The 23,508-nt window shown below is 40.2% G+C and overlaps 1 protein-coding gene across 9 annotated transcripts in view; it reads left to right on the top strand.

The window, feature by feature from the left end:
* The window catches only part of GALC (galactosylceramidase), a 57,076-nt gene that overhangs the window by 5,564 nt on the left and 28,004 nt on the right, over positions 1-23,508 (top strand). For 3 of the 9 annotated variants that reach the window (XM_060418688.1, XM_060418687.1, XM_060418686.1), the window contains 7 exons: positions 3,582-3,659; positions 6,587-6,655; positions 6,913-6,976; positions 8,512-8,625; positions 14,769-14,908; positions 16,952-16,990; positions 21,312-21,442. In XM_060418688.1, coding sequence (XP_060274671.1) covers positions 8,532-8,625; positions 14,769-14,908; positions 16,952-16,990; positions 21,312-21,442 — 404 coding nt within the window. In that variant the 5' untranslated portion in view covers positions 3,582-3,659; positions 6,587-6,655; positions 6,913-6,976; positions 8,512-8,531. Of the gene's footprint in view, positions 1-1,874; positions 5,255-6,301; positions 6,415-6,586; positions 6,656-6,912; positions 6,977-8,511; positions 8,626-14,768; positions 14,909-16,951; positions 16,991-21,311; positions 21,443-23,508 lie in introns of those variants that run through there. The other 6 variants (XM_027972099.2, XM_060418682.1, XM_060418689.1 and 3 more) reach the window with 3 other exon arrangements.

Genomic DNA, 23,508 nt, shown 5'->3' with positions numbered 1-23,508 from the left:
TTCATGGCAAATAGATGGGGAAACAGTGGAAACAGTGACAGACTTATTTTTTGGGGCTCCAAAATCACTGCAGATGGTGACTGCAGTCATGAAATTAAAAGACACTTGCTTTTTGGAAGGAAAGCTATGACCAACCTAGACAGCATATTCAAAAGCAGAGACATTGCTTTGCTGACAATGGGCTGTCTAGTCAAAGCTATGGTTTTTCTAGTAGTTATGTATAGATGTGAGAGCTGGACTATAAAGAAAGCTGAGCACTGAAGAATTGGCTCCATAGGCCAACCTAAATTTTTAAAATCTGTCTGGTTATATCTGAGTCTATGTAGGTCTCTCTCAAATATGACATGTTAGTTAAAACCTTGGTAATATAACCAGTGTTTCTAATTGTGTCCTGTTAGGAGGAGGACAGATTCTTAGTAAACTTATGCAAATAACTATATTACCATGAAAATAAGAATACTCAGAGTTTTTGAATATTGGAGGGATCAGATAGGGAGAAATTTGTTTTATCTTTGTTTACAAGGATACACTTAACAAATTGATACAAGTCATAGACAGGTTAGGAAAAAGGTTTTCCACAAATCTGGAAAAAGTAAAACATTCAAGAAGCAACAGTGTTTTGGATAAGTCATAAAAATTATAATTATCATCATCAGTTCATTCAGTTCCCTATAATTAATTCTTGTTGATTTTGATCTTTTGTTAGCAGTTTTATGATTCTTGTTTTACTTTCAGTTCGGTCCAGTCGCTCAGTCGTGTCCGACTGTTTGCGACCCCATGAATTGCAGCACGCCCGGCCTCCCTGTCCATCACCAACTCCTAGAGTTCACTCAGACTCACATCTATCAACTCAGTGATGCCACCCAGCCATCTCATCCTCTGTCGTCCCCTTCTCCTACTGCCCCTAATCCCTCCCAGCATCAGGATCTTTTCCAGTGAGTCAACTCTTCTCATGAGGTGGCCAAAGTACTGGAGTTTCAGCTTTAGCATCATTCCTTCCAAAGAAATCCCAGGGCTGATCTCCTTCAGAATGGGCTGGTTGGATCTCCTTGCAGTCCAAGGGACTCTCAAGAGTCTTCTCCAACACCGCAGTTCAAAAGCATCAATTCTGCAGCGCTCAGCTTTCTTCACAGTCCAACTCTCACATCCATACACGACCACAGGAAAAACCATAGCCTTGACTAGACGCATCTTTGTTGGCAAAGTAATGTCTCTGCTTTTGAATATTCTATCTAGGTTGGTCATAACTTTTCTTCCAAGGAGTAAGCATCTTTTAATTTCATGGCTGCAGTTACCATCTGCAGTGATTTGACCTTAGAGTTCTGTAAATTCTTACCCAGTTCATCAACACGATCTGAAAGAACCCTGTACTTTAAGTGAAGAGTTCTCTCCAAAATTCTTGAAGATGAAGCACTTTTGGAAGAACATTTTTGCCAAAACATTAGTAAAGCTATAACTATCTGTAAATGACAAAAAGGCTTAAACACGGGCATATTAAAAATCTGATAAAGTTCATTGTAATTCAGTTGATGAGGAAATTTGGTTATTTCGGTAACGTATAGCATTTTAAGATAACTAGAATTACAAGTGATAGCATTATACCAGGATATAGCAGATGTCTAGGAATTTGATGTAATTTCTGGAACACATATGTTAATAACATGTATCAATACAAGTATCAACTAAAGAAAGTTTAGTGTTACATCTTACTTGACAATGCTTACTATGCAGTTTAACATGCCAAATAAGCCTAATTAGTTTCATGTCTTTTTATAAGGAGAAAGAACACATCTTTGAGATGTCCAGGGCTCATCTGGAGAAATCTCAGGAAGTTAATATGAGGTCAAGAAGACTTCATTTAGAATTTATTTGGGGAAGTTTGTCAAAAATACAAAAGGTGTTAAAACACTTGATTAAATAGGGTCATTGGTCACTGTGAAACAATACTTAATTATCCATTTAATTAAAATGATAAGAACTTCACAGGCAAATGTATAAAGTTACATAGTTTAAACCCAGTTTAACCACCCCCACCCACAACCTTAGCTCTTCTAATAGAGAAGACTCAGGGTTTCTTTTTTTTAAGTAAAGACTTGATAAAGATAATGTGAAGCATAGAATATTATTTTGATAATATCTGAATCTTTATTTCCTAGGTAGGTTCCTTAAAAGGTAGGGAACCTTTCCTAAGCTTGTCAAGAACAGACGAATAGTCTAACAAAAATTTGTCTTTTTAGCAGATTAAGAATAATTCTTAGTTTTTTATAAGTATGCTATTTATTAAAGCTTATTTTAAAAAATCCTTATAATTTAATTTTTAGCCAGCTTGACTACACAAGGTAAAATTCCCTCTCCTAGCTTCTATATCCATTCATTTTCTCTACTCTAGGACAAAATTACTTTCATTTCCCTTAACAGAAATATATCTCCCTACCTCATACCTTTTCTTAGCCAAAATACATCCTACTTTTCTTGAATTGTTTCTCATATTATTTCTAGTATTTTAATTACACATATTAATTAGATTGCTTAACCCTTAAAAACCTTAATTTCTAGAGACAGGACGTTTTTTCTAATAGATCTAAATATGTTTTGTTCCTCTGTAATAAGAAACCAAAAGTAGATAAACCTGTGTTCAGTATTAATGTTTCAGTGTTTTATATTATTTGGAAATTATGTGTGTAATGAATTTCATTTTTCACTTTCATTTCAATTTCATTTTTCACTTTCATCATTTAACTTAGCAAAACTCTAAGGTTTCAAGTTACCAATGAGATTTGGGTGACTACTTCTAAGTAGACATACCATAAAACATAATTATTTTTGGAAAGTGGATTCCTGGGCAATCGGAACTTCAGTTAGGCCCTTGCACTCCAGAAAGGAAAAGACAGTGGATGACTAAGTTTTTAGTCTGATAGCAGATCTGACCTTCTGCTCTGGGCAAAAAATCTTTTCCCTAAACCAGCTGATTTTTATGCTTTAATTTTCAGATGTTGTAGCCTTACTCATAGGTGCTGGTAAAGATAAACAGTAGATGAATGTGCTAATGTATTTATCCTTTACTACTATGATTCTCCTTTTTATTTTGGTGGTTTAAACCTAGGATAGCCAGTATTTCATAAAATGAGGATTCATCATGTCCTAACACCTTTCCTTTGATGTTAAATCCATTGTTTAACTTGTTCAAAGTTGAACTCTTGTTGTTGTATGTTTATTAACTCTGTTTAAAATGAGGTTTGTTTCATAACTCAGAACAGGAAACTCTTTTATGATAGTGTCCCGTGTATAATGTATTACTCATCTCAGAAGTTGAGTAAATACTGATTGAGTGAAAATGATTGCAATGCTATATTTGCACATCACTCCTTTCTGGAGTCCCTGGATGTAGCACAGTTTGTAGCAGTAAGTGTTTGGAATATTCTCATTTAATCTGCATATTTGGTGGGGAAAGCAGGATGGTGCACATGGACTTAAGACCAGGTTGTCAGGGATCTGTTCTGGGCCTCCTTGTCACTCACTGTACAGCCTTGGGCAGGTTATTTAACCTCTCTATATCTCAGATTTTTTTTCTGGGCACACAGTGATACCTGCCTGGTTGGAACATTGTGAGGATAGATGTCAAAGATCAAAGGATGGCATCTGCAATGTGAATAATTTTGGTTAGTATCATTCTGTTTCATACATTAGGGGGGAGGAAGTTATCCAAGGATTTTAAGTGAAAAATACATTCAGTGCCTGCCATGTATTGGGAACATCACTGTTTTCCAATTTTTGTGCTAAGGCTCCATCCTTGGCTGTTATAACAGGCCTTATTTAGGGAGCATGATTAGTATCAATAATTAGGTGATTTGTTATTGCTTCATGGTACATTTCAACACTTGGCTATACTGCTATTGCCATTGATAAAACTAATGCTTCTGCACTGGGTGTGACTATCAGCTGGCAACATCCTAATGACGTGTGATGGCTCAAAGCTGGCCCTTTCTTTGTTAAGGATAGAAGAGCATAGAGAGCAAAACGGCCTCCAAACAGCAAAACACACTGTTCTAGCTGTAGTGTATGTTGCTAGCATGACACAGAGCAGGCGGCATTGTCTCCCTTGGGTCAGGAGGTTGGCCTGCGTATACAGCACTCGTTCACTTCACAGTTCGAGCCTCCACCAGTCTGTAAGCTCGCTGAGGAAGAGACTGTGCTTTCAGAAGCAGTCTGTGTGTGCAACGCCTGCTACCTCCTGAGAGCGTCCTATGCGCCAGCTGCTGCGCCAAGTCCTTCCTGTGTCTGAATTTAGTCTTGGGACAGCTGAATGAGTAAGACGACCCTTTGCAGATGGTGACTTGCCCTTGGTCACCCTGCTTGTGAATGATGTAATCAGGATTCCAGCTCCACGGACTCAGACTACTGTTACGTTGCCTGTACTGGTGAAGCTAATGATAACATAAGAGATAGTAAATGAATGCTTCTTGAAAAAAATAAATGGGGATATGAACTTGAGTGGGACCCAGTCATTGTCCCCAAGGATCTTAGAGGTGAAACAGTGATGAGGGTGTGGGGATAGAGGGATTAATGGTGGCTCTGTGGACCTGTTCCTGAGGCCACAGTCCACAGGAGAGGCACCTTCGTCACATCGCTGAGGAAGAGCAGAGGAAGTCTTCCTTGAAGAGGTGGCGTTTGACCGGAAAGCTTGGACTGGATTTGGCCAGATGAGGGGGTAGAGTGCATTTGACAGATGAATGGATAAAGAAACTGTGGTACATAAATATAATGGAACATTGCTCAGCCTTAAAAAGGAACACATTTGAGGCGGTTCTAATGAGGTGGATGAACCTAGAGCCTATTATACAGAGTGAAGTAAATAAAAGAGACAAATATTGTATATTAATATATATTTATGGACTCTAGACAGATGGTACTGATGAGTCTATTTGCAAGGCAGTAATGGAGACAGAAGAAAGATATATTAGTTTGTTATACCTACATAGGGAGAAGGCAGTGCAGTGCTCTTGCCTGGAAAATCCCAGGGACGGGGGAGCCTGGTGGGCTGCAGCCCATGGGGTTGCGAAGAGTTGGACACAACTGAGCAACTTCGCTTTCACTTTTCACCTTCGTGCACCGGAGAGGGAAATGGCAACCCACTCCAGTGATCTTGCCTGGAGAATCCCAGGGACGGGGGAGCCTGATGGGCTGCCGTGTATGAGGTCGCACAGAGTCGGACACGACTGAAGCAACTTAGCAGCAGCATACCTACATAGATGATGTGAGTTGGAATCCAAATAATTAAGGAATTTGGGTATAAAACTGAACAATCTGAACTTTATTCTGAAAGCTCTTGAGGGGAGGGAAATTCTTTCATCTCTTTATTCTTCCGCCTTTCTTCATCCATGCATTTTGATGCCAGTCTTTTTAAAAATTATATCTATTTTCAATTGAAGGATAATTGCTTTACAATGTGTTGGTTTCTGCCATACAGCATGAATCAGCCGCAGGTATACATACGTCCCCTCCCTTTGGAGCCTCCCTCTCACTTCCCACCCACCCCACCCTCTCGGGTGTCACAGAGCGCTGGTCTGCGCTCTCTGAGTCGCAGCAGATAACCGCTGGCTGTTTCGTGTGTGATAATGCATGTGTCTCCATGCTGTTCCCCCAGTGTGTCCACAGGTCTCTGTCTACATCTCCATTGCCGCCCTGCAGATAGGTTCAGCAGTACCGTCTTTCTAGATTCCATATATATGCATTATATATGATATTTGTTTTTTTCTTTTTGACTTACTTCACTCTGTATAATATGCTCCAGGCTCATCTGTCACATTAGAACAGACTCAAATGCATTCCTTTTTATGGCTTGAGTAATATTCCACTGTGTATATGTACCACAGCTTCTTTATCCATTCATCTGTTGGACATCTAGGTTGATGGAAGATGGACATCTTCCATGTCCTAGCTATTGTAAACAGTGCTTGATGCCAGTCTTGTGTGAGGTTTCCTGTATAGCCTGGCCTGGGGACCATTGTGTTGTCATTCTTAACAGCAAGAGATAGCACCTCTAAATCTCTAATAAGACTGAAGAGTAGAGGTTTCTTTAAGAACTGCTGCTTGTAATATTTTCCTACAAGATGCTGAGGGGAAAAATTGCCTGAGATTCATCTTTCCCATTCTTGGCCCCCAGATATTGTAGATGACAAACAGTCTTGAGATAGAGAAACTGTTTTTATTTCTTCTAATAACCACTCTCTGAGTCTAGGCCCTCAAGATAAATCTGTAATAGTGAGATTCATTAATAGACTTAGCAACCTTAACCTCCCAGCCAACCGTCACCAACCCTCATCTCAGTAGAAGGGAAACGTGGTTGTTGGGAACCTGTGTTTTAGCTGTTGGACGGACATCAGCCCTATTTACCCAGCGATGAGCAAAACAAAGGTAGGTGAACAAAGAACCTGGGAAACGACTTCCCACAGCTTGGTGCTGCCCAAGAGCTGGCTGACTGTGGACATGCTAGATGGCACGTCCACATAAACACTGTGAAAAAGTGATCATGATTAGATTTGTTTTATTCATGCTTTTGAAAACTTTTTTTTTTTGTTTTTTTTAGGCAACCTCCCGACTTCTAGTAAATTACCCAGAGCCCTACCGTTCTGAAATACTGGATTATCTCTTTAAGGTAGTGAACAAATAATGACTTAATGGTATCTGTGATATTTTAGAAACTGTGGTGTATTTCAGCAATAGTCTTTAGCATCTTCACAATTCTAGTTTTTAAAAATCTGGTAAATTACTTTTGGAATAAGTTACTATCTATCTGAAGTTTTGCTTTGGTTTTCTCATCTGTAAAATCAAAGGCAGTGATTAGTAATTGTCTTGAAGTGTTTTCCTTCATACAGTGAATCATATTGTTAATATTGTTGCTTCTTTCCCCAGCCAAACTTCGGTGCCTCACTGCATATTCTAAAAGTTGAAATAGGTGGTGATGGGCAGACAACAGGTAGGAGGATTTGGAGACTGGGATATTTGCCTCCAATATTTGAACCTGTACCTAAACTCATAGACTGTGGTTTCAGAATATAAATAATGCCAACATTTCTGATGTTGATTACTGTGTAGATTGTTCTTTATTTTCCTTTTTCATTATAGTTATTTAAAAAATATTATATCAAAACATGTATTTTTTCATACAGAGCAGCTTGTGGACTTTAGATTTCTTATTTAGTTGAAGAATCAGTAGTAAATAAATCCACAGTTTTTAAATAAACTAATAGTCACTAGACAGAGAATAGGGAGAGAGTGAAATTTTACTGAGAAGTTTTAAGATAGTAAGTTTTTAGTGTATTAAACATGTAAAAAAAGATGTTATTAGCTTTAAATAAAATATGTGGCAAAATATAAATAGTTGGTATTTCAAAGATACAATGTTTTTGTCCTTTAAAAATAAAATAATTTTAACCAGTAAATTTGCAGTCTTTATTGTCATCATTTTGATTGGCCTTGTGTAATACATGTAGTCAATTAAAAATTTTTTAGGTCTCTGATTTTCAGGAAGAAGAAAATTGTCTCAATGATTATATATAGCTTATTATTTCATGGGTTAGACTACATTATAGTGAACCTTAGAGTATTGTCTATATGCCTGTGTTCCTGTTAGTGACTTGTAAGTAATTTTTGTTAAATAAATATATCTGCGTGGTGGTATTGGTATTTAATTTATGCTGAAAGAAAAAATGCAAATTAAAAACAAACAACACACAAAAAAACCCAAAACAAAACCATTCCCTGGCTGTTATAGGAAGACATGCATTTTATTGTGAAACCCTTTTTTGCAGAATAGATAATGACTGGCCATCTTCATTTGCTGAAGCTGGATTAGAGATAGAGATACAGAAGCAGGTAGCTCTTGTGAATTCTGATGTCTACGTTTAAGAAGAAAAGGGCTAGGGTGCCTCTCCCAGGCCCGATGCATGTGAAGCGTGGTAACATGTGAGGACTGGTGTTATTTACCCACCTGGACACCCTGTAGAGATTACTGTAGACTTTTCTCACGCTGGGAACGTGTGCTTTTTCCTATATTCTCAGTGTTCTGTTGCCTTGATTTAAGGAGGCATGTTATAGGCTCAAGGCACGGGGTGTGGAAACTGGGGCTTAGCAGCTCAGGACTCATGTCTGGGATTGAGAAGCTAGAAGTTGGGGTGGGCTGAACTGGGCATGGGGATTTGAAAACCCGAGAGACCAACTCCCAGCAGGATATTAGTCCTAGAAATTTTCAGCTATGTGAGCTGATAACACTCATGGCTTATGATAGAAAGTTGTGGTTTATTATTTAAGACCTTTGTGATGCTCAGGGTAATGGAAAAGTGCAATAATATGCTCTGATCATCTACCTTTAAGTTATATAAGATTATTCTTATGTGCCCCAGGTCAGAATTGGATCTGGAAGCTACTTTGCTGCAGTATGTTTGTGTGTGTAGAGTGTGGCCTGTGAATCACCATTAAGAGTCTCCTTTCTGTTTGCTCTCTCCCCTTCAGATGGCACAGAGCCCTCCCACATGCACTACGCATTAGATGAGAATTATTTCCGAGGATATGAATGGTGGTTGATGAAGGAAGCTAAGAAGCGGAACCCTAATATTACACTCATAGGTAGGAAGCGAAGTTTGCTGTACTTTTGTAGTCTGCTTCCTTTTAATTCTAAAGTTCGGAATTGGGTGTGTGGAGTACCTGTTGCTGCTGAAGTGCTAATCATGTGGTTACCACAGCCAAGGATGTGTCAGCCACGCGTCTTCCTTCGCTCATGTACATTGTGTCTGATGCTTATCCTGCCTCTGGAGGGAGGCGTTATGTTCTCATTTTACAGAAGCAGTGGAGGCTGAGAGAGTTATACCACTGACTTAAGGTTGGAAAATTAGTAACCGTCAAAATCACATTTAGAACCTAAGTCTGTCCTGTGTTTTTCTTTTTTGTGTGTGGTATTATACTGATTTCCTCAACAGAACGTCTCATTAAAATTTGTAAAAGGACAGTGTTTATAAGATTGTATATTGTATAGGCAGCTGTGTCGACTTAAAAAAATGTACAGTGTGAGAGTGAAGAGCTAAGTTTTCTCTGGGGCAAAATGGGGATTGCAGCCCGGGAGACAGCACTTGAGAAAGAGGAAAGGGTGCCTCCAGAGAGGCGGGGGAGGTCGGCGGGTATGGGGTTTTGGTGAGGGGGAGCACGTGCAGTCAGGCTTACATTTTTGTGGAAGGTTTCTGCCGGTCACGAGGGGCAGGCATGCCATAGAGGAGTTTAGTGCTTTTCAAGAGACGAGGAGATACAAGAATTGGACTCACAAAATGGGCTCCTGAAAGTATGTATCACAGAGTGCTTCATTTCTGCTCTCCACCCTGAACTCCTTTCAGGGGATATTGAAAATCGGCAGTACAGCACCCATGGTTAATCCTTGTAGAGGTAGATGGAGGTGCTAGTTTATAGTCAACTGCAGTATATCCCAATTAACCTGCGAAATTGTGTGTTACATACATCAGTGGATCCCATTTCTAAAAGAGGTGCATAGAGAAGTGATTTTTGTTCTTGTTTGTTTTGAAGCTCAAGGATGTGGTGGTCACTGCCCGAGGCGGGGGTGCCTAGAACAGTCCTTTCCTTGTGGAGCTTAAATTCTGGTAGCAGGATGATTCCTCACATGGGACTGTGCTCCTTGTACTGTTCTCCTGTAGCAGTGTACAGTCCTATAAAAGATTTCAAACACACACAGAAGCACACTTTTATCATTTGAAATGACTTTGGTTATTTCAAATAGGCTTACACATTCAGGCTAAATTGTGTGATTTATTGAGGTCCTTTTTATACGGCTTCAGTTGAGTTCAGTTGTTCAGTCGTGTCCGACTCTTTGTGACTCCATGGACTGCAGCATGCCAGGCTTCCCTGCTCATCACCAACTCCTGGAGTTTACTCAAACTTATGTCCATTGAGTCGGTAATGCCATCCAACCATCTCATCCTTTGTCGTCCCCTTCTCCTCATACCTTTAATCTTTCCCAGTATCAGGGTCTTTTCCAATGAGTCAGTTCTTCACATCAGGTGGTCAAAGTATTGGAGTTTCAGCTTTAGTATCAGTCCTTCCAATGAATATTCCTGACTGATTTCCTTTAGGATGGGCTGGTTAGATCTCCTTGCAGTCCAAGGGACTCTCAAGAGTCTTCTCTAACACCACAGTTCAAAAGCATCAATTCTTTGGCGCTCAGCTCTCTTTATAGTTCAACTCACACATCCATATGTGACTACTGGAAAAACCACAGCCTTAACTAGGTGGCAAAGTAGTATCTCTGCTTTTTAATACGCTGTCTATATTGGTCATAGCTTTTCTTCCAAGGAGCATGTGTCTTTTAATTTCATGGCTGCAGTCACCATCTGCAGGGATTTTGGAGACCCCAGAAATAAAGTCAGTCACTGTTTCCACTGTTTCCCTATCTTTTTGCCATGAAGTGATGGGACCGGATGCCATGATCTTAGTTTTGTGAATATTGAGCTTTAAGCCAACTTTTTCACTCTCCTCTTTCACATTTATCAAGAAGCTCTTCAGTTCCTGTTCGCTTTCTGCCATAAGGGTGGTGTCATCTGCATGTCTGAGGTTATTGATATTTCTCCCAGCAATCTTGATTCCAGCTTGTGCTTCATCCAGCCTAGCATTTCTCATGATGTATTCTGCATATAAGTTAAATAAGCAGGGTGACAATATACAGCTTTGACATACTCCTTCCCCAATTTGGAACTAGTCTGTTCTATGTCTGGTTCTTACTGTTGCTTCTTGACGTGCATACAGGAGGCAGATAAAGTGGTCTGGTGTTCTATCTCTTTAAGAATTTTCCACAGTTTGTTGTGATCCACACAGTCGAAGGCTTTGGCATAGTCAATAAAACAGAAATAGATGTTGTCTGGAACTCTCTTGCTTTTTTGATGATCCAGTGAATATTGGCAATTTGATCTCTGGTTCCTCTGCCTTTTCTAAATCCAGCTTGAACATCTGAAAGTTCACGGTTCACGTACTGTTCAATCCTGGCTTGGAGAATTTTGAACATTACTTTGCTAGCGTGTGAGATGAGTGTGAAGGTGCTATAGTTTGAACATTCTTTGACATTGCCTTTCTTTCGGATTGGAATGAAAACTGACCTTTCCTAGTCCTGTGACCACTGCTGAGTTTTCCAAATTCGCTAGCTTATTGAGTGCAGCACTTTCACAGCATCATCTTTTAGGATTTGAAATAGCTCAACTGGAATTCCATCACCTCCACTAGCTTTGTTCATAGTGATGCTTCCTAAGGCCCACTTGACTTTGCACTCCAGGATGTCTGGCTCTAGGTGAGTGATCACACCATGATGGTTATCTGGGTCATGAAGATCTTTTTTTGTATAGTTCTTCTGTGTATTCTTGCCACCTCTTCTTAATATCTTCTGCTTCTGTTAGGTCCATATCATTTCTATCCTTTACTGTGCCCATCTTTGCATGAAATGTTCCCTTGGTATCTCTAATTTTCTTGAAGAGATCTCTAGTCTTTCCCATTCTAATGTTTTCCTCTATTTCTTTGCACTGGTGGCTGAGGAAGGCTTTCTTATCTCTCCTTGCTATTCTTTGGAACTCTGCATTCAAATGGGTATATCTTTCCTTTTCTCCTTTGCCTTTAGCTTCTTTTCTTTTCTCCTTTGCCTTTAGCTTCTTTTCTTTTCTCAGCTAATTAGTAAGGCCTCCTCAGACAATCTTTTTGCGTTTTTCTTGCTGATGGTCTTAGTTTATAGGGGTTAACTTCACGTTATTTTAAAAATCATTTTCAACCATCAAAGGACAAGCGTAAGTTTTTCTAAGTAAAAAAAGTGAGGAGTCAGTGTGTTCTGTGTAAATGGACTTTAGTAAGAGTTTTCAGAAATTGGGCAGTAAAAAGCCTCATTGACTTCAGTACATACTTAACCCCTGGGCTGCTTTCAAGGTCAGTTCTCATTTAAATGCAGAAAATCTGGCAGGCTGAACCCTGTCCTAACAAAGACTTACTCATGGCGGGCCTTCAGAATGTATTTGGCATTTCACTGTTTTAAAACATTTCATTATTTTAATGTCACATTTCTTGTGTAGATACAGCTTAGGCATTCTTCTGGAGTTTAGAAAAATAAGCATTTTGTCATTTTGATTTTTTTTTCCAGTGGTAAACTAGATAGTTATCATATATTAACAGTTAAGGAACTTAATGTTGACCTTATTTTAATATATTAGTAAGAGAATTAGGATTTAGAATCATAATTAGTGCTTCTTTTCTTCCTCTCCCTTTTTTTTAAACTTAATAATAACTTGGGTATTAGAAGAATGTGGATTATTTGTTCAATATCATATAACAAAGGGGTATTTCCCTACTGAGTCACTGGCAGTTATATTGCCATAAAGAAAAACTAGTTTTGCAAAATTTGATTACCTTACTTGCCGGGGTCCAGCCCCGGCGGATCCAGGGTGATTCAAAGGTGGGGACGGAGTCGGCGTCTTTGGAAAAATACATATTTAATCACAGATATAGAGAGATTAGAAATGGATAGTGTAGTAGGAAGATCAGTGGAGAAAAAGAGGCTGAATAACTTGGATTACGTGGAATAGCATCCATGCTCCAGATGGGAATTCAGCCAGAAAAACGGGAGCAAGAAAGAAGCGACATGGGGGAATCAGTCTTTCCGGAAACTGATCCGATTTCTTTATTTTGGGGTTTGCTTATATCCCTTTTGTTACACATAGGGATGAATAGAGTCACGTGGGGGTCAGCAGTCCTGACCTTTATCAAAATCAGGTGCTTCACATAAATGTAAAAAAAAAGGTCTTAGGGATATTACATCATCTTCTGGCCATGAGTGAGACCTGCTGACATTTTATGATCCTTTCTTTCTGATAACCAAAAAACTTATTTCTTCCAAGGGTGTTTTTTCTTAAACCAGGCACCACCCTCCAAATAAAGTTACATTCCTATAGGGTGAGGGTGTAGTGAGTTACAATCAAGAAAGGAATTTATTTAACCCAAGGTTAACATGATTAGTCTTAAAGGTTAATACTTATTTCTCCTATATGCTTAAAGGTTAATACTTATTTCTTCCTATATGCTAGTTATATTCATTATAAGGGTAGGGAACATGGAGATTTAGCAGCAAACATCAGCCCAACAAATGAAAATCCTTTCACCAATGCTCCCCTTAAGATCTATTTAGTCTTAAGATATGATAAAGTTACATTCTTACATAGCAAGGACACAGTGATTTATAACAAAATACAGTGATCTATTATAAAAGAGAAAATCCATTAACTCAAAAAGTCTAGTATTGCTAACATCAAAAACTACTATATTTCCTTTGCTATATTCCAAATACATTGATTAATATATTCCCAGGTGCCTAAGGATACGGAGGCCTGGCGGCAATCACTGACTCAACAAGAAGAAAAAGTCCTATGCTAATTAAGACTCTCAAAATACTCCAAAACTCTCTGTGCTGTTTACAGTTGAGAGGTAGTAAACAATCATGTGGCAGGAGTATGGATAATCCTGTCACACAAGCTAGTCTGTCAGCAGAGAGGTTTGACCTGAGACATCCTTGTCCCACCCAGAGCAGGGAATTAGCAGCAATTATTGACACAACAAATGAAAAACCCTTCACCAATATAATTCCTAACCAACCCACTATACTAATAATTTCCAACTCCTGAAAATAATTTGCCTTTAGTAAGTCTAAAACATCTCATGCCTCTCAGATTTGGAGGCTGTAAACAATCACATGTGGCCGGACAAACCTATACAGGTGGGCTAGATAACCTTCAGAGGAGTCTGTAAGCTGAAACACTCTTGTCACGCCCAGGAATTTTTATTGCCTTGGAGCTGCACGTTTACTCCTTCTCCAAGAGAAACGGTGATGGGGGAGAGCCCCCCGTAAAGTCAGAGGTGTAGGTGAGAGCATAAAACAGACTCTGGTTTTGGGGTAGATGCTCGGGAACAGGGGGTTTCCTGAGCCTTGATCACGCCTTTGCGTATGCCAAGCCTCCTTCCTCATGACCTTTGCCATGGGTGGAATTCCTCACACTGGCCCCCGGCACTTACTAATTAGTATTTAAATAGCTTCAAGTTGCAAGAAGATGTACTAGTGAGTGAGGAATTTGTACTGTACCTGCTTCACAGAGTAGTTAAGCATAGTGTTAGTTGCTCAGTCATGTCCAACTCTTTGTGACCCCATGGACTGTAGCCCGCCAGGCTCCTCTGTCCATAGAATTCTCCAGGCAAGAATACTGGAGTGGGTAGCCATTTTTTCCAGGCGATCTTTCTGACCCAGGGATCAAACCAGGGTCTCCTGCACTGCAGGAGGATTCTTTACTGTCTGAGGCGCCAGGTTAAGCATAAGCCTTTCAAAACTCTCTGATATGCCTTCAGAGAACAAAAATTGTACATCGAATATCTTTTTAGCAGGGGTGGGGATATTAAATTACATGTTACATTTGTTTCTGTTGGTAAATATTGAGAAAGGGGTTTTTGTTTGTTTTTATTTCTTTTATCAAAGAGCACTTAGAACCACGGAACCTGGCTCTGAGGATCGGTAGGGAGTCACCGTGCCTGGAAGCTGGAAAGGCGTGTGAGCATTCGTGCCTGGCACGCGTCTCCCTGTTGTCAGCCCTTTGCTGGCTGTGTGCTCAGGCTGCGTTGGTGCCTTTTCGCTTTGCTTTGGTTTTGGTGGTGCCGTACTTTACACCTGCTCCAGCTCTGCCTGTTCGTCTCCACAGGGCTGCCGTGGTCCTTCCCTGGATGGTTGGGGAAGGGCTTCAACTGGCCGTACGTCAATCTTCAGCTGACCGCCTACTACATCGTGACCTGGATTGTGGGGTGCAAGCATTATCACGACCTGGACATTGATTACATCGGAGTCAGTAATATATTTTTCAGAACATGATTAAGCTTTGAACATTTATTTATAATTTTTAAAGTAATTTCTGGCACTTTGTTGACATCTTTGTGTTCTGAGACTGATTGTTCTGTTGGTGTCTGTTGACAAACTACCTCCGTGTCATCATTGGTTCTTCCTCTTCATCCATCCGAATCTTCCCACTTTTGAAACCTGTATGTAGTTTATGCCTCCCTGCGCTGTTTTTGTTTTGGTTTTGGTACCACCCCAGCTCAAATTCTCCTTCTTCTAAGCTTTCCCTAGTTTTTCTGTTAATAATTCTTACAACAATAATGGGTTTACTTTTATAGTTTAGTGGTTAGTCTCATTTTGCTCCCTCAATCTTCCGTGGTCCTAAAGTAGAGGGTAGCAGACTTCTAAAAGTGCTAGAGAGTAGATATTTTAAGTTTTGTGGATCAGAAGGCAATATTAAGGAAGAATATTATGTTGGTAATTATATAACCCTTTAAAATGTAACTGCTTAAAATTGTAAAATCCATTTTTAGCTTTCAGGCTGTAAAAAATACGAATGGTGGGTCTGATTAGGCAGGCTGTTAGAAATATGCCTACCCTTGTCCTGAGCTGTTACTTAACCCGTTTTAATGATTTAAAAATGCGAGGCCTAACATGTTGCGTTTCTAGCTGGTCTGTTGGCTGGCTGCAGGCATGCCCCACCCTGCACTGTGTCCCCACGGAGCCTCATACACACACAGTGGGTCTCTATACACTGCAGCTAATAAATGTGCTGTCAAAACTGATTTTAAAAGCTTTCATGCAGTTAGCCAGCAATTATAGCGCTGCTACTGTGTTGCAGGCATGGTGACTAATATATCCTGGGGAGAGCACAATTAGTAAGCCCTTGAGGAGCTGAGTGAGAGGGGCAGACACTGCAGCAGGTATGCTACAGGATCCTAGGACCCGACATGGGCCATGAGGGCAAACCAGGGGCTGTAGGAGGCCAGAAGTAAGGACATACTGTTTTTGCTATGCTTCTCTTGATTATAACTGAAAGTTTGTTGTGTTTGAGAACTTTCTTAAATACCAAATATGTTTAACCCATAGTGAAACTAAGTGTAGGCGTGAGTCTTGCAACATTCTATTATGGTAAAGTCACAGAAAATGTTTCTGTTAGAAAATGGGTTATTCACATCTGTTTTGGACTCCTTCTAACCACACGCCATGGTAAGGAAGTTTCTTGGATAAGATCACTTTCCAGTTGGTAAAGAATCTGCCTGCAGTGCAGGAGACCTGGGTCAGGAAGATCCTCTGGAGAAGGGCGTGGCAACCCACTCCAGTATTCTTGCCTGGAGAATCCCATGGACAGAGGAGCCTGGGGGGCTACAGTCCGTGGGGCTGCAAGAGTGGGAGACAACTTAGCGACTGAACCACCACTACCAGAATCACTTGAGTGAAGGGTATTGGGAAGCCATGCCCATCTCTCAGGTGCAGAATGGAAGTCTTAGCGAAGTTCTGTGTCACCCCCGAAACCTCATGCTGTGTGATTCTAAGCCTAAGAGATTTGTGCGTGTTCCTTTTATCTGTCTTCATTAAGAGTTTGCTTTCATGATGTCACACATCGTTGTGATTCTCTGTGTGCGCTAAAGACGTGACTCCTGTGCAGTGTCCTTACTAACACTTGGCTTTCAGGTGTGCTTGTAGGGACTGGTAAGAATTACTGCCACAGTCCTGAGTGATAAGCGTCCAGTGCCTGCTGTAGTGCCTGGCATACACTGTCTTGCCAATCTTTATTGAATGATTTAATATTCCATTTTTAGAAATCTCTGGAGTACGTGACTTTTTGAAAAATATCCTCCAAATATGTTAAGGTTTTTTAAAATACTATTTTAATTAAAAATTATGTTTTCTTGTAAATATCTATAAACTTAACAGTAGGACATTCTAGTAAGTAAGAAAAATGGCTTTCCAGATAATATGAAAGATGGTGAGAAAAGAGGCATCTTAGTGGTAGTGTTCTTTCTGACACAAAATCTTATAATTCTGATATTTTGACTTTCTCTTTTGCAGATTTGGAATGAGAGGGCATTTGACGTTAATTATATCAAGGTCTGTACAACTTTAAAATCTTTTTATCTCTAAGTTATTAGTGAAAAATTCCTTTATAGTTCCATGGAAATCAGTAGAAGGAACACTGCATTTTTTACAGCACAGTGATGTGTTTTGCCAGTTGTAACGTAAAATTACATAACTCCTTCTAATTCCCAAATTGCCTTTTTCTATAGAGTTGTGGTGAATTTTCCTATTTAAAAATCCATTATTTGTATAATTATGATAATTGTTATGGAACAACTATATCATTTAGATTTTTAGAATACCAAGAAATGCAGATTTTTCTTTCATTGTCATGTATCAAATTCGTAGTATATTATCTCATTCTTGTTTTTGTTGGAAACAAGAAATTCTTTCTTGTTTCTTTCTTTCTCCTGTTACATTGGAGTGTGTTGTATGTTTCTATTTGTGATTAGCAAATAGATAGCAAATAATATTTGCAAAGTGTGTTTCTTTTAGAGGTACTTTCCCTAAATATTTATTTCTCTCTAATTCTTGCTGCCCCCTTTATGGGGTAGCTACTGTTATTGCTGTTTTTTAGGAAAGGAAAATCTGAGAGTAATAGCCCTTTCCATCACTGGAAAACATGGCAGTTTAACTTTTCAAGTGGAGATATTCTCTGGTTTACTTAATAGTTCTGTCTTGTTTTATTATGTCTTTTCTCTTAAAAATAGAATTTCATGGTTACATTTTTTTTCTTTAAATTGAAAAGTGTCTTATTCTTTTAAGCATGTCATATCCACTAAATTTATTTCATTTATTTATTCAATCAGTCAGCCAGGAAGCATTTACTCAACACCTAGTTTGTCAGACAACGTATGTGTGCTTGGAATACAAGGATAAAACGTGTTTTTTCTACCCAAAAAGAGTTCAGATTTGGAGACTGTAGAGTCCCATATGACCAACTGAAATATCAGTCATGATTTATTTAGCAGAATTATGCTTGTCAGGGGGGTGCAGAGAGGAGGTGATGCCTGTGTCTGAGGATTAGAGAATTCTATTTAAAGACTAGTTGGAATCTTTAAGCTGGGATGGATAGGAACTCCACAAGTTGCTAAGGCAGACCATGCCACTGGGGAGACGTGAAGACTGAGAAGTAAAGGGGTTTGGGGGCAGAGCAAGTGGAGAAAGATGGATCAGACCAGCAGGGTCACTGAGCCATCCGTAGGCCGGTGTGTTTTGGATTAGCGGCACGATTTAGTCACTAGTTGTGCAGAGGAGAAGGCATAGATTGAGAGGATTGAATACCGCCAGAGCCTGGTAACTCAAAGTTAACTGCAGGGGCAGGCATTACCAGTGAAGGGGTGAGAGTGTGGCAGTGGGGGTGGGGGTGGCTGTGGAGGGGGAGGAGTCGTTAGTGGCAAGTTGGGGCTAGGATGAGTACAGGTCTGATGAGAGCAGCAAGAAGACAGAGCAGAAGCCAAGTTAGTGCCCATATGCCGTGTAGCCCTATAGTCAGGTAGACCGCGTTGCTGTGATGGACTCTCATCTTCCCAAACTTGACATTTCACAGTCCCCGCCCCCCCCACCAACCCCCACCTTGGGATTACACGTTTCTCTTTGAAAGAAGTGAAAGTGATGTCGCTCAGTCCTGTCCGACTCTTTGCGACCCCATGGACTGTAGCCCACGAGGTTCCTTTGTCCTTGGGATTTTCCAGGCAAGAATACTGGAGTGGGCTGCCATTTCCTTCTCTAGGGGATCTTCCCAAACCAGGGATCAAACCCGGGTCTCCTGCATTGTGGACAGGTGCTTTACCAGCTGAGCCACCAGGGAAGCCCATATGTTTCTCTTTAGCTGTGTGTATTTCATTTGAAAGAAGCTTTAAAAGCATTAGAATTTAGTTTCATTTTTGTTTTAAGCTAATGGTCTGCAACTAAGGTGGTTGTTTTATTTATTTGTTTTTACTATTAAGAGCCTGTTGCGTATTCCTTTGCATTCTAATTCAGCTTGCCTGATTTGAAAGACTAATTCCTATTCCAAGACTCATCATCAGTGTTCTAAATGTTTTAGACTTCGTTTCCTTTTCTCTCAAACTATAGTTTGCCTGCAGGAACACATCTTAGGAACTAACTTGTAGTTTGCATTTGCCATTTTTGTAGTGATATTTTCCTAGAATCTGTGTCCTGTTTGTTAAAAGGCCCATGAGAGAGAGTTCAATAATGGCACATGAATGCAGGTATTCAGATTCAATAAGCTTAATGAATATGTATTCCATATAGTATAGTAAGATGGCCCCTGGAAATAATAAGGATTTGTCTTTAAGAGTAGAAATAAATATAGTAGAAATAAGCAATGTATGTGAAGATGGCAAGGCTATTTTTTTCTTTTATTTTTGCTGTTTACATTGTATTTGGGATTCCCTGGTGGCTCAGATGGTAAAGCATCTGCCTGCAATGCGGGAGACCTGGATTCGATCCCTGTGTCAGGAAGGCCCCTTGAGAAGGACATGGCACCCCACTCCAGTATTCTTGCCTGGAAAATCCCATGGACAGAGGTGCCTGGTAGGCTACAGTCCATGGGGTTGTAAAGAGTTGGACACGACTGAGCAACTTCACTACATTGTATTTATAATTGACTTTGTTTTTCAGTTGTGTCTGGAAAATCCCTTATAGGATCTGAGTGTAGTGAATGGAAATGGATGTCTCTGGACCCTCGTTCAGTTCACGCAAAACAGCATCCTTTTCATTTATCTTATAAATAATATTTCTGTCTAGACTTTTGAGCGGGGAGAGGGAGGGTGGAAAGGGAAAGATTCTATAGCAAAAACATTTGGAATACATTAGATAAAGCTTTGCTCAAAGAATGCTGCTTTCATCCTCATTTTGGCAATTTATGTATAAAATACAGTTTCTAGATTTGTATATTTTAGAATATTATTTGAATATACCATAGTAAACAGTAAGCGATTTTAGAGATGATGGTCTAGGAATAGAATTAGAAAAAATAGATACATCATCGTGATAACTACAGATGTGACTGAGTTGCTCTCCCTGCTCTCTGTAAGAGTAAGACAGAACCTCAGAGTCATGAGACTCAAGCTGGTCTCCTAACAGGGGCTCAGGATTCTCGGTCCTACTGAATCTTGAGTTGTTTGTTGTTTATACGCCAAGTTGTGTCCGCCTCTAGAGTTAGTTGATCTCTAAGGATCTGTTCAGATTGCTTTCAGAGTGGAATTGATGAGAGCACATTATTTGGAAATTTTTTTAGTTCAGAAAACTCAGAATGTGAAAAGAGAGCTTGTGAAATTCTTTGTTCCCCCTTAATGAATATTTACTGAGCACCTGCAGCCATGAGCCTGATAGTTCAGAGTACATGGGGGTGTCGCAGTAAGTTCACACACAGCCATCTATCGAGAACTACTGTTTAGAAATCGGCATCTTCTGCTCCTTGGTGAAATGATGTCCCCTCTTCGAGGGTCTTGCTGCATGTATTGGCAGTCCATACATCTCAGTATGGACCACTCTGTGATTTCCTAGGACACCCTGTTAGTGTTAGCGTGCTGGTGGGTGTGCTTGCCACTGGACGGTGAGGACCCTGTCTTGTGCCTATTTCAGGGCCCTCTTGGGGCCCAAGCACAAAACAAAGCGCTCTGTGCTCTGTGAATTTATTCCTGTTACAGTTTAGCTTGTTGTCTTTAATCTGGTGGGTGGGTCGTCCTACAGACTGCTTTTATTGCCTGTGCTGTGTATGCGTATGAAAGCGTTGAGGATAAAAATAGAAAATTTCTTATTTCTACTTACAGCATGATGCAGAATTCTGATACTTGTAATATTTTAAGTAATGGCAGAATATTTAAAGACATTGGAAAATGCTCAAAATAAAATGAAAAGTTAAAGCATTTTTAGTGTGTGTGTTTAGCTGTGTCTGACTTTACAACCCCCTAGAGCCCACCAGGCAATGTGTATTTAATTTGACCCCAATTTACTGTGTCTGCATAAGAAAATTCCTGTAAGAATTCATATCAGAGTAGTGGTTTTTTATGGATATTACTGCTCTGATTTTTCAAAAAAAAAGTTCCACCATTGCACCCAAATTTTCTATGGCTAAACGTGATTTTAAAGTCAGAGGGAAAATCCCTCTAAAATATTTTTGCCTCTTGGGTTTTTTTTTTTTTTTCTTTTTACATTCCCATGAAGTAGATTATTTTAGTGATAGTGCTTTTTACCTCTCCACATGGGGCACATTTCTATTGAGAAATAGTGTAGACACTCTCATCCTGCTTGTTGAATCTGAAGACACTTGAGCTCACTTGGTCATAAGTCAGCAGCTGAAAACTCATTTTTAACCTTTCTTGTGTTCTGGTTCTCTCTCTGAAAGGTGTTAAGAAGAATGCTGAACCATCAAGGTCTCCAGCACGTGAAAATCATAGCGAGTGATAATCTCTGGGAGCCCATTTCTGCTTCTATGCTGCTTGACCCTGAGCTCTTGAAGGTGATTGATGTAATAGGGTAAGGAATGTTTTACTTTGAGAATGAACAGTTTCTGGTTTGTTGCTCAGACAGTCGATGGCACCTTTGTTTTTGCCTGCTTTTCCCCTTTTGATTATATTTTCAGAAGGTTGCTCTCTTGTATTTACTTAACCAAAGCGTGTATAAATGGTACTTCATTCCTTTTTTTCTTTGAAAGGTATGTATTTTGGGAATCTTTCTATGCCAATGTAATAATGTATTGATGACTTTTGAAATGTTGTGTCAACGTTCAGAAATACAAAACATGATTTTATTTAGATTAAGGGGCAGAGTAGTGTTTACATTTTAGAAATTATGAAGGCAGTGTTGTCTCTCCCTCACCCTAAGTGTTCCTGCTCTATTTGGATTCTGATTCAAGGAGCTTATTCTCATGGTGAGACTCTACCATTCCAGAAAGGATTTGTTGTTGTTTAGTCTATGGCAACCCCCTCCAGTATTCTTCCCTAGAGAATCCTGGGGACAGAGGAGCCTGGGGGCTGTTGTCCATAGGGTCGCACAGAGTCGGACACGACTGAAGCGACTTAGCACGCATGCATGCATTGGAGAAGGAAATGGCCACCCACTCCAGTATTCTTGCCTGGAGAATCCCAGGGACAGAGGAGCCTGATGGGCTGCCGTCTATGGGGTCGCACAGAGTTGGACACAACTGAAGCGACTCAGCAGCAGCAGCAGTCTCTTGGTTGGGTTTGACTCTTTGTGACCCCGTGGATTGCAGCACACCAGCCTTTCCTGTCCTTCACTATCTCCCAGAGTTTGACTCAATGGACATGAATTGGAGCAATGATGCCGTCCAACCATCTCATCCTCTGTCGTCCCCTTCTCCTCCTGCCTTCAGTCTTTCCTAGCATCAGGGTCTTTTCAAATGAGTCAGCTCTTCGCATCAGGTGGCCAAAGTACTGGAGCCTCAGCTTTGTCATTAGTCTTTCCAATGAATATTCAGGACTGATTTCCTTCAGAATGGACTGGTTGGACCTCCTTGCAGTCCAAGGGACTCTCAAATTCCTTCTCCAACACCACAGTTCAAAAGGGTCTTTGGTGCTCAGCCTTCCTATTGGTCTAACTCTCACATCCATACATGACTTCTGGAAAATCCATAGCTTAGATTATTTCCTGCCTATTTCTGAAACAGTGAAGAGTTTCAGTTTGCATTGTTCGGTATGGGGACTACTAGCCACAGGTGTTATGGGACGCTTGGAATGTGGTTAGTCGGAACTGAGGAGTGTTAAAAGTGTAAAACACACACTGGACTTTAAAGATGTGTTAATAGAAAACTAAGTTAGTAATGATTTTCCATATTGATTACATGTGTTGAATGATAGTATTTAATCATAAATACATGATTAAAATTTTTTTTTTAAATGTAGCTACTAGAAGATTTAAAATTACTTTGTATAGCTCACATTGTATTCCTGTTGGACCAATCTGGTTTAAACTGTCACAGTATTGTGTTTAACCTCCTCGTGAATTTATTGTTGGGGCCTTGGCCCCAATTTCCAGCCTGTGAAGACATTTCCCCTTTAGCCAGTTGCTGTCAGTGCTTCCACTCAGGGTAGGGTCTGCCCCTGTGGAATGAGTGCCTCTTGGTCACCTGTCACCTCCACCATTCCCACATTCTGTCTGCTGATCCTGCCTGGTCCCGGTGCTGCGAGACTCCTGGGGACTCGCTGTCACCTGGTTTTGACGGGGATATTGTCTGTGGGTTTTAATTTCCATCATCAGATTGGTCTGTTTGGTTTCAGGAGGAGTATTGTGGGGAGTTTCAGAAACTGGGCTGCTACTCTGGTCCACCTCGCCTATAGGCCCTGTTTCTCCTGTAATACACGTATGTTTTTCTGATAGGATGGACTGTGGTTTACTCTCAGTGATCTTAATCTTGTCATTTAAAGTTTGAAAAATCATGCCATCAACTGATAGAGATGTTTTGCCTAATTATATGCCTTTAAGTCAAAGCTATGGTTTTTCCTGTGGTCATGTATGGATGTGAGAGTTGGACTGTGAAGAGAGCTGAGCGCTGAAGAATTGATGCTTTTGAACTGTGGTATTGG

Source organism: Ovis aries, chromosome 7 (assembly GCF_016772045.2).
Source record: "Ovis aries strain OAR_USU_Benz2616 breed Rambouillet chromosome 7, ARS-UI_Ramb_v3.0, whole genome shotgun sequence".
Classification (NCBI taxonomy): domain Eukaryota; kingdom Metazoa; phylum Chordata; class Mammalia; order Artiodactyla; family Bovidae; genus Ovis; species Ovis aries.
The sequence above is the reverse complement of the archived record's forward strand: the minus strand, read 5'-3'. Positions and strand labels throughout refer to the sequence as shown.